At 41.5% G+C, this 16,108-nt stretch overlaps 1 protein-coding gene across 1 annotated transcript in view; it reads right to left on the reverse strand.

Annotated features, from left to right (window-relative positions):
- The window catches only part of LOC111158624 (inter-alpha-trypsin inhibitor heavy chain family member 5), a 72,037-nt gene that overhangs the window by 21,825 nt on the left and 34,104 nt on the right, over positions 1-16,108 (reverse strand). Inside the window, exons 6-7 of the mRNA XM_022520770.1 lie at positions 10,025-10,194; positions 9,281-9,397 (exon numbers count right to left, since the gene is read on the reverse strand). Of these exons, the coding sequence (XP_022376478.1) occupies positions 9,281-9,397; positions 10,025-10,194 (287 nt within the window). The remainder of the gene's footprint in view (positions 1-9,280; positions 9,398-10,024; positions 10,195-16,108) is intronic.

The following is a 16,108-nucleotide window of genomic DNA, read 5'->3' on the forward strand; positions in this document are numbered from 1 at the left end:
GGTGGGATCAGGAGGCAGAGTTGGGAGTCCCAAAGGAGGGAGGGAGCAGCTGTACTATGGGGCAGGGCAGCGCTGAAGAATTCCACCCAGGAGCCCGTTCCCCAGCCAGCAGGGGGCAGGCAGTCCCTGATAAGACCCCCATATTTCTTATCTCATTCAGTCCGCTTGAATTGACAGAATTGATCTCCTTGTTACTTGCAGCAAGTTTCCTCTTGGGCCCTCCCCAGCCCTTTATGGAGAAAGTCTGATGACCTGACTGGCAAGTCTTGAGTACAAAGTTAGGACACCAGAAAGGAGAAGCCAGGCTTCTAGGACACCAGGACCGTGCTGTCAGATGCTGACTAGGAGGCTGACCACCTGAGCAGATCATGCGGGAGAACTCAGACCTCTAGTGTGTTCACTTTTTCCTTGTAGGAGAGCCACGTGGTGCCTTCATTTAGGGAGCCACAGAACTTCTTAAATGTGGCCTCATCTGGGTAAATCTTCACTGCCCAACAAAACGTTTCTTAAATGGGATCCTCCGACTTATAATTATACCATCATTGTGGAGGGGAGAATCTTTTTGAAACAAAAAATCCAAGTTTTCAGCAGTGACCCGGGGGGAAAGAATACTGTGCCCTCTGTCCATCATTTGTTTCCTCATATTCTGAGTCAGAGTCAAAAACACATTTTCCCCATTGCCTTCTGTCCCCTGCCCGAAGCCCCAGATCTTTGTTTTGCAATGTATTTCTAACCCATGCAACTACTGGTGGCCATGTCTGGACAAGAGCAGCCCAGTCAGCGAGAATGAATACTACCAACTGAAACGATCGCTAGTCTGCCCATTAGTCACCCCCGCCGACCAGGGTCAGCGGAAGATGGCCTGGGGAACAAATCCAGCCTGCTGGCTGTTGTTCCATAAACACAGCTTCTGTGCAGATGGCCTGTGGCTGCCTCTGCGCCACGTGGCACACTTGACGAGTAGGACAGAGACCATCTTGTCTGTCCCCATCGATAAAGTTTCTTGACCTTTGTTCTAGAAAACCAGAAAAGGGGGAGCTAGACATTTTTTTTTTTTTTATTAACTGAAGCCATGCTTTCAGATGTTTACAACAAGGCCTGTAGCCTGAAAAGGTAAGCAGGAGTATCTCAACCTTCCATCATCCATCTTTATTCATTTGAGAGCCATATAGTGCCTATCTCTGACATCTTCCAAATTTCCAAGACGTGACCTCATTTGGCCTTCCTCCATCTTTCTTTCCTGAGTTCCTTCACTTGTTCAGGGAGCTTTCTCCTCTAACCAGGTCACTACTCCCCTGACCCCCTCGGGGTTCTCCTGGCCTTATCTGGCAGTCTTCCTGGCCATTCAGTGACCCTCAGGCTGCCCTTCCTTTGATCCCCACCACATAAAACAACCCAATGTTTTTCCAACAGCTTCCCTTTCAAAATGTGGCAGATCCACAAGTTCTTGAAGAGGACAGCTGGAATGAAGGTCACGACATCACTGGACCTCACAGTCACCAACCTTGTCCTTCTCACCCCACCTCTGTTGTCTCCATGCCAGCACTCAGGCTGTCCAACCCGACTCATAAAAGGAAAGAAGTCTGCCTCCCCGTCCATGCCCACTGTGTGTTCACAGTTAAATAAGAAATTTCTGATGGTTAATTCCATGCGTCAGAGCAGAATAGCTCCCTTCAGGAAGGACACCCGCTGGTGGCTGAAGCCTCTTACCCTCTCAGGGCAGCTGACATCGGTGTGCACTCACCCCATCATGTCACTTGAAGGTAGAGCCTGTCCTTGAGAGTGGTCTGATTGTAGGATCTACATCTATCGGTCCGACAAAGAATGGTATAGAGAAGAGCTGGGGGACACTGGGCTTGATGCTGAGTTTTTCTACTTACAGCACAAGTAAATACTTAGAGCATTTCAGCAGAGTGATGTCACTTCCCTGCCCCTCACCTTCTCATTTATAAAAAGGGGTAGCATTGTCTATTTCACTGGATTGCCGAAAGAGTCAATGAAAAAGTATGTAAAATGCTTACAGTGCTTGGTATGTACTGGCCACTCCATGGTACTTACTGTGACTCCAAAGTGTGTGCCGCATTTAATGTTTAGGTGCTGGCGTGTATTTCAGCAAGAATCATTACCTACTCTGTGTTGGGCACTATGCTGGGCACTGGGAATGTGCCCTAATGATCAAAACCAGCTGCTCCCCAAATCTGTGGAGCTTACAAATAGGCTATTTGCCTACAGGGTTGCACGTAAAATGCCCAAACGGCTGGAGGAAGCTGAATTTTGGATGTGAAGATGAAACTGATGACCTAGAGCATGAAGTAAGCCAATGAATGACACACAAGCAATGTTCATGATTCCCCTTGTTTTAATCTGGCAATGACAGATAAGAAACAGCCTGTTTGTTCTCTACTCTCCAAAACGCATGACTAAATTCAATGGAGAAAAGAAGACAGACTTCCAAAAGTTCCATGGGAATCTAGGATTGGCCCAGAATGGCACAGATGATGGGAATGAATCTGTAGAAAGTTCTACCATTAAAGACATCTGGTAAATGATTCATTAGCCTCTGCTTGGTTGCCAGAAAGAGTCCGTCAGCCAAGTTCCTTAATATGAAGGCAGAAGTAGATCTACTTACATAGATTAGGGAAAGGGAAGAGAAGAACATGTAAACCTTGGGCAAGAAAAAAATGTATTTTACAAACATAAATCTATTGTATTTTGTAATGTATTATGTATTTTGAAAATACATAAATGTATTTTCTCCTTACTGTTCCCGAGGATACGTATTTGCCAGTTCCAGGGCTTTAAGCATGAAACTAATCAAAAATCAAAGGGCTATGCTGATCACATTTTCTGTGGCTCTTCTCAGCTCCTCCTCCCACTGAGAGGTTTTCCAAACTGGAATCAGGAGGCAGAAATCTTGCCTGATCGAGCATGAGGCCTCTAGCTCAACGGAGTCACCAACAAAGGCACGTGGGATAGAAAACAGAGCCAAGTCATGTGCCAGGAACCGGCGGGAGGCTCTGTAGCTGTTCCTAAGCCGGTAGAGCCCTGGGTTCCAGGCTCTCAGTCCTGCTGGGACTAGGACCGGAACCAGAAAGTGCCCAGGCACTGACATACCCTTTCGGGAGAACACATTCTAAGGATCTCACAATTCTTTACACATCAGTTGTTCAGATTAGTCAACACCAACTTTGTGCCCCTCACTGTGATGAGCAGAGTGAAGTACTTTGGGCCCATCAATGAAGAGGGGAGCCAAGAATCCCCAGGGAGACAGTGAATGATTCTTCATAGGACCCCAGGGGACCTGTGACAAATGTCCTATGTTGCCAAGCCTGTGGACACATCGTGAAAGCTCCATGCTCCAGAGCCATCTTCCTCTTCACCAGCGGGCACGACACTGTGTACAAGGCTCCGGTGCCAACCAAGCTTTTCACTTGGTGCCCTGGCCCTGCGGCAGCTGAGAGCTGCTAAAACAGGCAGTGGTTTTCCAAACACTCCAAGGCAGCGACAGGCTTTAGAAATGGCCTAGAGGCTTCTGACAGGTCTTTGCCCGCTCCAGGGTGGTTCTCCGGGAAAGAGGCCAGGCTGTCGCTCAGAAGCCGGCAGAGTGCAAGCCCGACTTCCAATGCCCAGTAATGGCATTTTCATACCAGGAAGGAGGGAGGAGGGGAGAAGAGCAACCAGGGTGACGTCTTTCGCTACACTGCTCTTGCACCATGCGTGGAAATCCCTCCCGAAATGCAGGGGTTTAGTAAGAAGATTCCTGATGCTTCTCCCCCCGGAAGTAGAAGATCCTGGGCCCTAGAGCGGATTGGGTTTGAAGTTAAGGCCTGATGTGACTCAGGCGGGTGAAGATATGAGTCACTCGAGCTGCTGCAGCCTTTGGGTTATTTAATGACCTTTGTGTGAAGGTGCAGAACGGACCATGCATTTTACACTTTTGGGTGTTTCTTAATATTTACTGGGAAATAATTTAAATATTATAATTTTGTTGAATTCTACAAATGCATACTACAGAAGCTGTCATTATAAGTAATTTACATTATTTGAGGTTTGACAATATGAAGATATAAATAGCATTTTTTTAAAGATTTTATTTATTTATTTGACAGAGAGAGATCACAAGAAGGCAGAGAGGCAGGCAGAGAGAGAGGGGGAAGCAGGCTCCCTGCTGAGCAGAGAGCCTAATGTGGGGCTTGATCCCAGGACCCTGGCTGGGATCATGACCTGAGCCGAAGGCAGAGGCTTAAATAGTATTTTTTAATTTGCATTTTTTAGTCACTAGTACATTTGACTCTTTCATAATCTTATTGAATCTTATTTCCTTTTGTAAATTATTTCATATTGTTTGCCCATTTCTTATATAAGATTACTATTAATTGATCTGGAATAGCTCTTTATCTATTAAAGATAAATCCTTGGCTGCATAAATTTTCCAGTCTTCTGTTCACTTCTACTCTGTTTTTACTTAAAAGTTTTAATGTTTTTGTATAGCTACAGTTACTGATTTTTTTTCCCCTTTAAAATTCCTTTTCACAGCTTTTAGGCTTAAAAAGTCTTTCCCTACTTCAAAATTAATTAAATAGACATATTTTCATACTTATTTTGGGGTGTGGTTCATTGATTACATTTCACTGCTTAATCCATGTGGAATTCATACTCCGGTAACAGTTTTACATGTTAATAAATTGGTATAGCCTTCTAGAAAACGTGGTTTTAATATCTGTAAAAGGCACAAATTAGTTAGCAGTCCTTGCCCCAGTAATCCTGCTTCTAAGAATCTAACTTAAGAAAATGATTGACATGTGGTCAAAGATTTATACATGAAGACAGTTATCCCAATGCTGTTTATAATTAGTGAAAAAGGAGATAACTTCAACTCTCTCACTGGTGGCAGAGTGAGTCAGTTTTTCAGCTGCACTATCCAATACAGGAACCACTAGTCACACAGGGCTACTTAAATTTAAATGTATTAAAATTAAATAGGATTTTTAAAATGTCAGGTCCTCAGCGGCATTAGTCTCATTTGGAATGCTAATAGCCACCTGTGGCTAGTGGTTGCCACACGGGATACCATAGGTAGAGAACATCCCTATTCTCATAGGAATTTCTATGGAACAGTACTGGCTTATGGCCATTAAGCTCAGTTTTTAAAGAATATTTAATAATATTATATATACTCATAATATAAGGGTAAGTAAAAATATCAAAATACAAGACATTTGGTGGTGACACAAATTCATATTGGTTGCAGGAATTTTAATTATCGATATTTTCATCAAGTTATGTTTCCTCTCCTCACTGTAAATCCAAACCCTGGCCTCACGAAGGTCATTGCCTTAAAGAAAAGCAAAAATAAAACGAAAAAAGAAAGAAAATATGAGGATTTATAGGTGCGTAGACATTTCATGACACACACGGAGAACCTAGCATGCAGCACCTACTCAGTAACTGCTAATTGATTCAAAATCCAAATGGGAATGACCATGCTGGCTCAGATGCAAGACCTAATTAACACTATGTCTGTGGCCAACATGTCTCCAAAGAAGCCATGATTCTCCTGTCAGCTTGTTATCCAGCCAACAGAGTCACAAAAACTACTTGCAGTGCCTAAAGCAAAGAATTTTCAGAATATTCAGCAAATAGGACAAGGCTGTGATGCCTCTCAAACATCAGCAGAAAATCAACCACTACAAAAGAATGTTTCACGTGTGTGTGATTAATCACTTTGGGAAACATTGTCTATAAAGAAAACCTCCAGGTAATTTGTACCCAACCTTCCCACTGTTAATAACCTAAAGTTTTTTTTTTTTAAAGATTTTATTTATTTATTTGACAGACAGAGATCACAAGTAGTCAGAGAGGCAGGCAGAGAGAGACACTCCCTGCTGAGCAGAAAGCCCGATGTGGGGCTCAATCCCAGGACCCTGGGATCATGACCTGAGCCGAAGGCAGAGGCTTTAACCCACTGGGCCACCCAGGTGCTCCCCCACTGTGAATAACTTAAAAAGCAATATACAAAATGTATATTTTTCTTAAATCTTGAGAGTATCAAAATAGTGCGAAAAAATATCCAGGAAAAGATGAAAACTTAAAGAGGCAGGCTCAACGTTGGGATCACGTTTATCAAAGATGTTTATCAAGGCCAAGGAAGCATCTGAGAAGCTGCACATCACTTGAGTAGCTGAGGGGGTCAAAAGTTGAAGTCTGGAGCCCACCAGGGAGGGTGGTGTAGGTGAACCTCTACATCTTGTGCTCTACAGAAATAAACCAGTCTTGAAAGGACTGCAATCCAGCTTTGAGCCATCTGGGCTTCCCAGAAAAATCTCAAGCCCTGAAAATGGACTAAAATAATCCCTGATTAGGCATCTGGGTGGCTCACTTGGTTAAATGGCTGATTCTTGATTTCAGCTCAGGCAGTAATCTCAGGGTCATTGGATCAAGCCTTGCATCAGGCTCTGCACTTAGCGATGAGTCTACATCAGGATTCTCTTTCCCTCTGTCCCCCTCCCCACTTGCACACGCTCTCTCTCTTAAAATAAGTAAATAAATCTTTTAAAAAATGATCCCAGATTGTAATCTCCCAGGTACCTGACAGAAACACCCCAAACTTTCTTTAGCGGAAAAGATCATCACCATAGGTCGTCAATTATTTCTACAAACAAATGTTTGAATATAACGTTCATCATGCAATCAAAAATGACCAGTCACACAAGGAGAGAAGAAAAAAACAATAAAAACAGATCCAAAAGCTCAAGTTTGGAAAGATCAGATACATATTTTATTTATTTAAATTTTAAAATAATCCTTTTATTTTTTAATTTTATTTTTTCAGTGTTCCAAGATTCATTGTTTATGCACCACATCCAGTGCTCTGTGCAATACATGCCCTCTTTAATACCCACTTTAAAATAACTATGTTTATGATGCTTGAGAAAATAAAAAGTGTATTACAAACTGTGTTGTAACTGAAGCTTCTAAAAAGTGACAGAGCAGATTTGAAAAGAACAAAATGGAAATTTTAGAACTTAAAAATGCAATAACTGAAAGAACGCAATGGATGAGTTTGAGAGCAGACTGAACATATCTGAAAAGATAACTTGTGAACTGTCAGATAGGTTTGGAATGAAGTATGGAAAGGCAAAATTTGGAATTAATAGAAGAGAGCAAGGGAAACAGGATACAGAGGAAGTTTTCTAACACTGGAATCTCAGAAGGAAAAGTGAGCCAAAGTGATTTCAGAAATAATGGCTAAGGATTTTCCCATGAATTCATAAATTCATGAAGTCCTAGGAATCTCAGGCAGAAAAAAAAAAAAAAAAAAAAGACATCCACATCTGAGACCATCATATTAAAACTACAGAAAACTTAAGAAGAAAATCTTAAAAGCAGTCAACAATAAAAGATTACCTTTAGAGGAACAACAGTTAATATAATTACTGACTTATCAACGGCAACAATGGAAGCCCAGAGACAATGGGATCTATCTTCAAAGGAAAGAAAAAACACTATCAATGCAAATTTCTATTCCCAGTAAAAATATCCTGCAAGAATGAGAAAGAAATAAAGCATCTTTAGACAAACAGAAACTAAGAGAATTCTTTACTAGCAGATCCACATCTAAGAAGATACCGATGAGTATTCTTTAGGCAAAAGAAAAGTAATCCCAGATGGAAGGTCCGAGATGCAAGAGGAAAGGAAAGGAATCAAAGTGGAGAAGTCAGCAGGAAGAATTCTGTACAAGGACGTGCTGTGGAAGAGCTACATGGAATTGACTGACAGGGCGAAGATATCTTGCCCCAATACAAGTCAGAAAATATATCTGGCAATCTTCTGAAAGAAAATAGTTAAATCCTATTTTTGCCCAGAATATATTTTTTACTATTTGGGGGTAGAGGAAAATAAGATGCCATGAAGAAAAAAATCAACAGATTCTACATGATTTTTTAAATACAAATGGCCAAAGCTACTTAAAAAGTAGTAGCTGAGAAAATATTTACAATAGTTCATCAGCTATGATCAGGTTTAACTACATGTGGAATGTGATCTAGGGGTAGAAAGAGATAGGGTAGAGGGTTCTTTTGAGGTATGGGGTATTATTAAACCACATACTTATTATTAATTGATAAAAATAGATAATTAAGAAAGAAAAGCAAGAGAACTAAGTGTTTGATGAATACAGAGTTATAATTTGGTCTGGCAGTCAGTAGCTTTTTCTGTTATGTGAGGTGAAACTATATTAAAAAAGCAAAGTTGTGGGGCGCCTGGGTGGCTCAGTGTGTTGAATCCTCTGCCTTCGGCTCAGGTCATGATCCCAGGGTCCTGGGATCGAGCCCCACATCTGGCTCTCCGCTTGGTGGGGAGTCTGCTTCCCCCTCTCTCTCTCTGCCTGCCTCTCTGCCTACTTGTGATCTCTCTCTCTGTCAAATAAATAATAAAATCTTAAAAAAAAAAAAAAGCAAAGTTGTGATATTTATGATACCAGAGTAAGATAAGGAATAGCTCATTCCAGTGGCTTGCTAAAAAATTTTTAATAGGGGCACCTGGGTGGCTCAGTCAGTTAAGCATCTGCCTTTGGCTCAGGTCATGATCTTGGGGTCCCGGGATTGTGTCCCACGTTGGACTCTCTGTTCAGCGGCGATTTTGCTTCTCCCTCTTCCTCTTACCTCTTACCTCTTACCTCTGTGCTCTCGCTCTCTCTCTCTCACTTGCTCTCTCACTCTCTCTCTAATATATAAATAAAATCTTTTAAAAATTTTTAATACTTGTATTTTCTGTATAGTTCAATATTTCAGCATAGACTATATGTCCCCTAATGTTCCTCCTAACCCTAAAATTTTAACATTTATCCTAAATGCAGCAAGAATATCCTGAATTATTGAGATAGAAGTTCTCTGTCCTAAGGGTAGACCAACAGGGCTGCCAATGACTCTGTTGCATTGCTCTGAAAGGTCATCATTACAGAACAGAATTATTCCATCAACAGTAGTGCTGCTGACTGTTCCTCTCAGTGTATTCCTGCCTCACATTATCTACTCTGCCAGCCCCCTTTATTTCCAAGTGCTCCTACAGCATTAGCCTCTGCTCTTGTAAAACCACCATCCTGAAATGATAGCTTATGTCAATGGCTGAACTGGATTATCCACTCTGGAAGGTTCTGTGTAAGCAGAACAGCTGGGTGGTAAAGCAGACATTTGGCATCAACTGAATTTTATTCCCACGGTGCATCATGGCTCCAGACAAAAGTGAGAAAGAACAAAATTGGCAGTTGGCCTTCACTCACCTGCCGGAGCTTGGTTCCTACCATAGAGGCACTGCTGTCGAGCACAAATACCACATTCTTGGGCAAAGGGGGTAGGTCTTTGGGGGCAAAGTAGTGCACAAAGTAGCCATTTAGAACCTGGTGGAGGGAAGAGAAAGTAAAAACGGTAGTGCCTGGAATAGGCAGAAAAACTACCCAAGATGGACAGTCTGTACAACTTCCACAATTCAGAGCTCGAAGCACATGAAACAGACTTCATAAAGATAAAATCATCCCTTTAAAATTTATCGCCTATGCTGACTAATTCGATTTTAATTATCCACCCGCTATGGCCCTTGTCACTTGGAATTCCTTCTTCCTTCAATATGTGGTTTTAACAAGTTGAGATGTCAAAGCCGTCTACATTCTGGGTGCATGCTAATGCATTTTAATATTCCCACCCTGTCTCTGGAGCAATAAAACCTAAAGGGAAATGAGCCATGGACCAGGCTCTCTTAATTAAAATTGAAGATGAACTAAAACTCTAACTTCATCTAAAACACCACAGGGAAAATTACATTACAGATTTCATTTGCTCTCCAGATTACTGAAGCAGGAAATAGGAAGGGAACACCCTAGTCCCCTTGGAGACATATTTTAAGTTAAAATAAATTTCTAGGAACCAGAATGTTCTCCCTCCCTCAGATAAGAACTAGACTCCCTCATTCTGAGTCTAACTAAAAGTATCAAGCAACTGACCCAAAGTGGCAACAACAAGCCTATTACCTGAATGTCCCCAATGCTCTGCTCTCTGTTGACATCGTATCTAATGATGAAATCTCCCAAAACGCCATTTTGAGCAATCCGGGCTTGCTGGACCACACTAGGCTTAAAAGTCACTTTGGCAAAAGTGTCATTTTGGTTGATAACAGTAGAAGGAGGTGGCCCAGAATCATCTGCAAGCAAGATATAAACAGAATTCATATTGACATTTTCTGGGAAAGAAGCAGGGATGTTTTGCATGGACACAGGGCTAGATTTGACTTTATTGCAGGTTTATACGCAGATGAACTTCACAGACTTCACACTGATAGTACATCCCAGCACAAGAGATGTTACAGATTTCACCTTTATACCTTCTTTTTCACCTCTCATGTAACTTTTTTAAACACACAAAAGTAGAGAGAATAGTAAAATGAACCTCCATGTACATCTCACTCAACTGAACGATTATCAATCTCTTACAACCTTCTGTATCTGTTTTTATGAATCCCCTCACGGTATCCTGCTAGAGTGTTTGAGAGCAAATCCCAGATCTCGTATTTCATCCATAGATACTTCAGTAGGTATCTCCAACTGTAAGAACTTTTTTCCACATAAGCACAAAACCATCATCACAAGTTACAAAACCAAGGCTCGGTGCCATCTTATCCCCAAATATACTCAGTCTGCATTGAAATTCCCCCGATTCTTTAGAATGTGTCTCAATATGACTGATTCCTTCAAATCCAGATCAAAAAAGACCACACAGCACATCAGGTTTATGTTTCTTAAATCTCTTTTAATCTACAGGTGTTTCTTCTAATGTTACATAAACATGTTGTAAAACTCTGGCTATTTGTCCTATGGAATTTCTTACATGTTGCATTTTGTGACTGTTTTGTCTTATCTTTTAACTTGCTCCTCAATTCCCCTGGTTTCCAACCTTGGCTCAAACTGTAACATCTGGGGGAACTAGAAAAAAAATAGCGATATCCAGGCAAGAGCTCATTTAATTGGTCTGGGGGAGAGCCTGGGCATCAAAGCTTTAAAAATCCCCCATGTGAATCTAATGTGCAGTCGATGTTGGGAAACACATCTCCATCTTCTCTACTTCCCTGTGTTCTGGGGGGAAAGTTAGATGCTTGCTTAGACACAGGTCCATACCACTGACAAGAACACTTCACAGGTGATGAATGATGCTGACTGCTTACCACTTTTCCACGTCAGAAGCACACAGTGTCTACTTGTCTGTTTCAGCTGTAGTAAAAAAAAGATAGCGGGCTCCCATGTTGTCAATCCAATCACCCATTATAAAGCTCCTCATCGATCTTTCACTTCATTGTTTTACCAGACACCGATGATGTTTGTCTGGATCTACTAATTCATTAGAGTTGCGAAAGTGCAGTGTCTAATTCTTGTCACCCTTTCCTGTGGAAATCTTCCAGAAGAAACACCTCCCACCACCAAGCATTTGGTTGCCCTAGCATCCTGTTTGTCCAGAAAGGTTATGGCTCTTTAAATAAATAAACAAACAAACAAACAAATAAACTGCTCCCAAAGTTTCTCCCAGCATAAATCCTCAAATGCAAATTAGAATTACAGAAAGATAAATCCATAAATGGATTTTATATGATTTAAGAAAAACTAGTGGGATGAAAGATTCAGTGCAGCATAGCCCATGTTTTACTCCTGACCTTCATTTCCTGTTAGGATACACAATTACCTCACAGACTACCCACCTTTACAAATCCAAACACCACCATGTCTACATACTCAACAACAGAAATTCAAATTTTTTAGCTCTGCATGCACCAAGAAGAATATAAAAATGGAATGGAGTATACATAAATATCAGTATATGTGGAAACTTTATCCAGATACTGAATCAAAGCCAGGCTTAAAACTGCTGCAAAGCATCTGACCATTTTTTTAAATCTCTTCAAGTTGACACCATACAAAGAGTGAGCTGACCAACAATCTTCCATACCTAATTAGCAAAATAAAATAGGAAACAAGGCATAATTTGCCTGTGGTAATTTGTACGTAAGAATAAACTTTATCTCGCTAAGGGTTTATTAGACATTAAAATCAAAGGAAGTTTAAACATTTCCTTCAACAGAACAGACAATTATTTTTCAAAGACAATTTAGGTGTAACCTTAACAGGAACCACAGGGCAGAGCTGATTCTATTATTTTCACCCATGGAGGGCAGAGGTTTCAGGAGCGAAGAGAAAGCCAGCAATTAGGAAATCTTATTTTTACTGAAGACAGTTGTATGAAAGATAACATGTTTCCAACAGATCTGCCCATCTGAAGAAGGAGCTGGAAAATCTCAATGGCACGGTGACAAATGCCGCCCTCCAGCTCACCAGCATGGTCGACTGCGCCGAAGAACCACTACAGAGAGGAAGGGTGAAAGGCTGAAAATGGAAGTCTTTGAAATAGAAGGACCATGTGTGCTCTTCAGGGTCAACCTCTCCTTGGTGATTACTGGTAAACATGGCTGAGAACTTGGAATCATGAATGAACAGAAGGACCTAAGTTCAATACTGTCTCAACCACTCTTTACCTGTGAGACTTTGGGCAAGTTATCAAGCTTTGGTTATCTCATCTGCAAAATGGGCTAATGGTCTACCAAACTCGTGCTATTGAAAAGATCAAGTGATGTCATGGACCAAAGTCCCTCCTTATCCCCACACCTTTATCCCCACCCTTATCCCTAGATACACTATGCATTTTTTAATACATACACGTGTATTCAAAGCTTAAATATAAGTTAGACACAGTAAGTGATTAACAATACTAATAATAAAATACAATGATCAGAACATACTACAATAGGAGTCATATGAATGTGGTCTCTCTCTCAAACCATCTTCCTACGCCATCCTCACCCTTCTTGGGATGACGTGAGAGGATAAAATGGTTACATGCTGGATGAAGCAAGTTAAGGGAGGTAGGTGCTGTGACATAGCGTGAAGCTACAACTGCCTCCAGAGCGGGCAACATCTGCTTCCAGGACAGTGGGTGACTGGGGATAACGGTGACTGAGGGACATGAGACCATATATAGGTAAGGGGGAACGACTGTACTTAAGCCATTCTGATTCATGCCAGCGGATGTTACTATAAACCTTAAAAATATACAAAATAGTAAAAGGGCCAGGGAATTAAATATAAGACAATACAACAGATCCAAATTGGGATACTACGTACAGTGAAAAGGAAAGAATTCCTGCTATTTAGACAGCGTCTCACAGTCATTTTGAGCGGGCACACAGATACAGAAGAGAATACTCTCTATGCTTCCATTTACATACAGCTCACCAGCAAGCACGACTGGTCCACGCAGAATAATGGTGAAGAATGGTAGCCACCACTAGGGGGGTGAGTACCTACTGGGAAAGAGTATGGGAGTCCTTTGGGTTTGTGAAAATACTCTTTATCTTGGCCTGGAAGTAGTTGTCTGGGTTAACACACAGGTGAAAATTCATCAAGCTGTAAAAATGAGATTTATACACTTTATTCACATGTACCCCAATTTTTAAAAAAATCTAAACTTGCTGGGATCTGGATGGAGAACAAAACGAGCAGGCATCCCCTAGCATGTAACGGACATTACTTGCCAGAGAGAGTCTATCTTTTCTTTTCCTTAGGATATGTCTCTTAGTGTGGGCATTTATATGGGGATTAGGTGTATTCAGAGTAATTCCAGCTGGCAGAATTAGGACCAGGGTAAGGTTACTGGGAAGCACTCTTTGTTCAGCCTCAGTAAGCTCTAGGAAAGATGTGCTGTGGGCACAGGTGGCAGTCACAACCCATTTCACTGGAAGTGTTCAAGCAAACCCTGGATGCTTCGATCACCTGTGGGGGTGGAGCAGAGCACCCCTCGTGCCATGGTCTGGGACCTGTGTCCCAGATGTCCTGTGGGCACATGGAGCAGCAGCATCTGTGAACTTGCTAGAAACACAAATTCTTGGGCCCACTCACAAACTCTGGAAGGGGGGATCCAGAAAGCTATATTTTAATAAGCCTTCCATATCACTAGGTTATCTCCAACTTTCAAAGTCTACATTAGATTGACCCTCTTCATACTATCAGCATGTACCTACTCTTCCTTGTTCCAGATCTCTCTCATTGAAATGCTCTTTACGACTCCCCTGAATTAATACCATTCATGGTTGAGTGAAAGCACTGAGAATTAAAAAGTATAATTTCTCTCTTCATAATTCATTTGACTGGGCTCTTTGATATAAGCCATGAGAAAGATAGTGTATTATTATTTTGGTTTCCTGTTGACCTCTGATGTTTGCTAGTTCATGATGAAAATTCATGAGATTCCTCTAAATGGGCTTATTTTCTAAGCCCAAAGAGTGGGTTGATTCCCACTTTGGTTAAACAGCAAGAAGCCTAACTCCTGGGCTGACTTCCACCCATTAAGTATCACACTGTCAATGTGACCCAATGAATTTTCCACTGACTATCACAAAAAAAAAAAAAAAAAAAAAAAAAAAAAGTTTGCTGGGAAAAATTCCAGAGCAATAACTCTAGAAAATAAAATCCTCTTTTTACTAGAGAAGGAAAAAAATCTTTTCGTCTACGAGGTTAATCTAGGCTGCCCCAGAGTTGCTGACCAACATCCCAAACCAGAATAATACTGTTTAGTTTTTCCTTATATGAATCGTGGCTCATACAGCTGACAGCCACAAAACAGCCCATGAGCACAATGAACTCGATTCGCAGGCCCTCCACTGTCACAGCATGTGTTCTAAACATAATGAAGAGGGCAAGCGAAGAGGCTGGGAGCAGACCGAAAGAGTGAGACTCTGACCTACTTTTCTAATGAGAGCACACATGTCTCTTCCTGCTCTTGGCTTGCTCTTGTCCATGCCCGCTTGGTTAGGGAAAGGAGTGCAGTGCCGTGATTGCTCTGAATTGGAGGTGCAAATCTCATGTTATCTCCCCGTTTTGATGCAAACATCCACGCTCATGTTCAAGATAACCTTCTGTGGTCCATCAGGGCCTCAAGTGCGTCCCTCGGAAGGTTCGCTAACCTCTCCTTCTCCACCCACTCTTCCCTGCTCCTCAGGTCACCAGCATCCTCCGGATATGCTCTCTCTGTCTAGAGTCCAGTATTTTTGAACAAGAAGATATGAGTTATTTTAGAAGGTGCATAATACCAAAGAAAGTGGGCTCTAAGATTTGGCAGACTCAAAATGACCAACTTAATATCTCTAAGCCTCAGTTCCATATCTATTCGACTGGAGTAAATCCACGTCAGACAGAGAATCACTGTCTGAGCGTAGTGAGATCACGTACATAAGGCATTGAACATGGTGCGGGCACGTGGAAAGTGCTCAAGACTTATGAGCCCCCGCCTCTGTTCCTTCTGAAGGAGCTTCTTATTCTCTTTGTCTTGGGTGAAGCGCAACTCATGAGGGAAAAAAATACTCTCTGATAACATACAGTTTACATTTTTGCCGTAACAGTTTCCTCCATACAACTGAGAGCTTAGTGAAAACAAAATAATCATTATTTGGAGGAAAAAAGATAAATCATAATAAACATTCATAACAGGGAGTTCAAGAATATTTATAGCAAGAACAATCTTTAAAAAGTATCATGGAGTTGGTAGCTTTCCAAGAGGCCCCTGAAATTATATACAGAATTTTGCATAAAAGTATACATGGTGTATTTTTCCTGGACAGAAGGCCCATAGCTTTCCCTAGACTCTCCAAGGAGCCTACATAAGGTTACGAAGCATGCACACAAATGCTATTAAATATTCCTCCCACTGATTCTTCTCATAATGACAAAGCCCTTCATATATTTTAGAGAACACGTAGGTCCTTAGTTTTGTCCCAGAACATGGATGTTATTCACAAATAAACATTCTTCTCCTAGACAACTACATGGGGAAAAAAGGAAGTCAATTGCTATGTAACGTGTCTAAAGGTGAAAATATTTAGAAGCAAAGAACCACAGTCAAGGGCATCATCTGGAAGCTATGCCCTTTGGGGTCAACTGACTCCTTCCTGTCTCCTTCCTGTGGACCCTGGGTTTGCCGACTGTCAGAGGAAGGAGGCCAACACCTGGTGCTTTTACAAA

The sequence above is a fragment of the Enhydra lutris genome, unplaced genomic scaffold (genome assembly GCF_002288905.1).
Source record: "Enhydra lutris kenyoni isolate GAN:26980312 unplaced genomic scaffold, ASM228890v2 scaffoldscaffold61, whole genome shotgun sequence".
In the NCBI taxonomy this organism is placed as follows: Eukaryota; Metazoa; Chordata; class Mammalia; order Carnivora; family Mustelidae; genus Enhydra; species Enhydra lutris.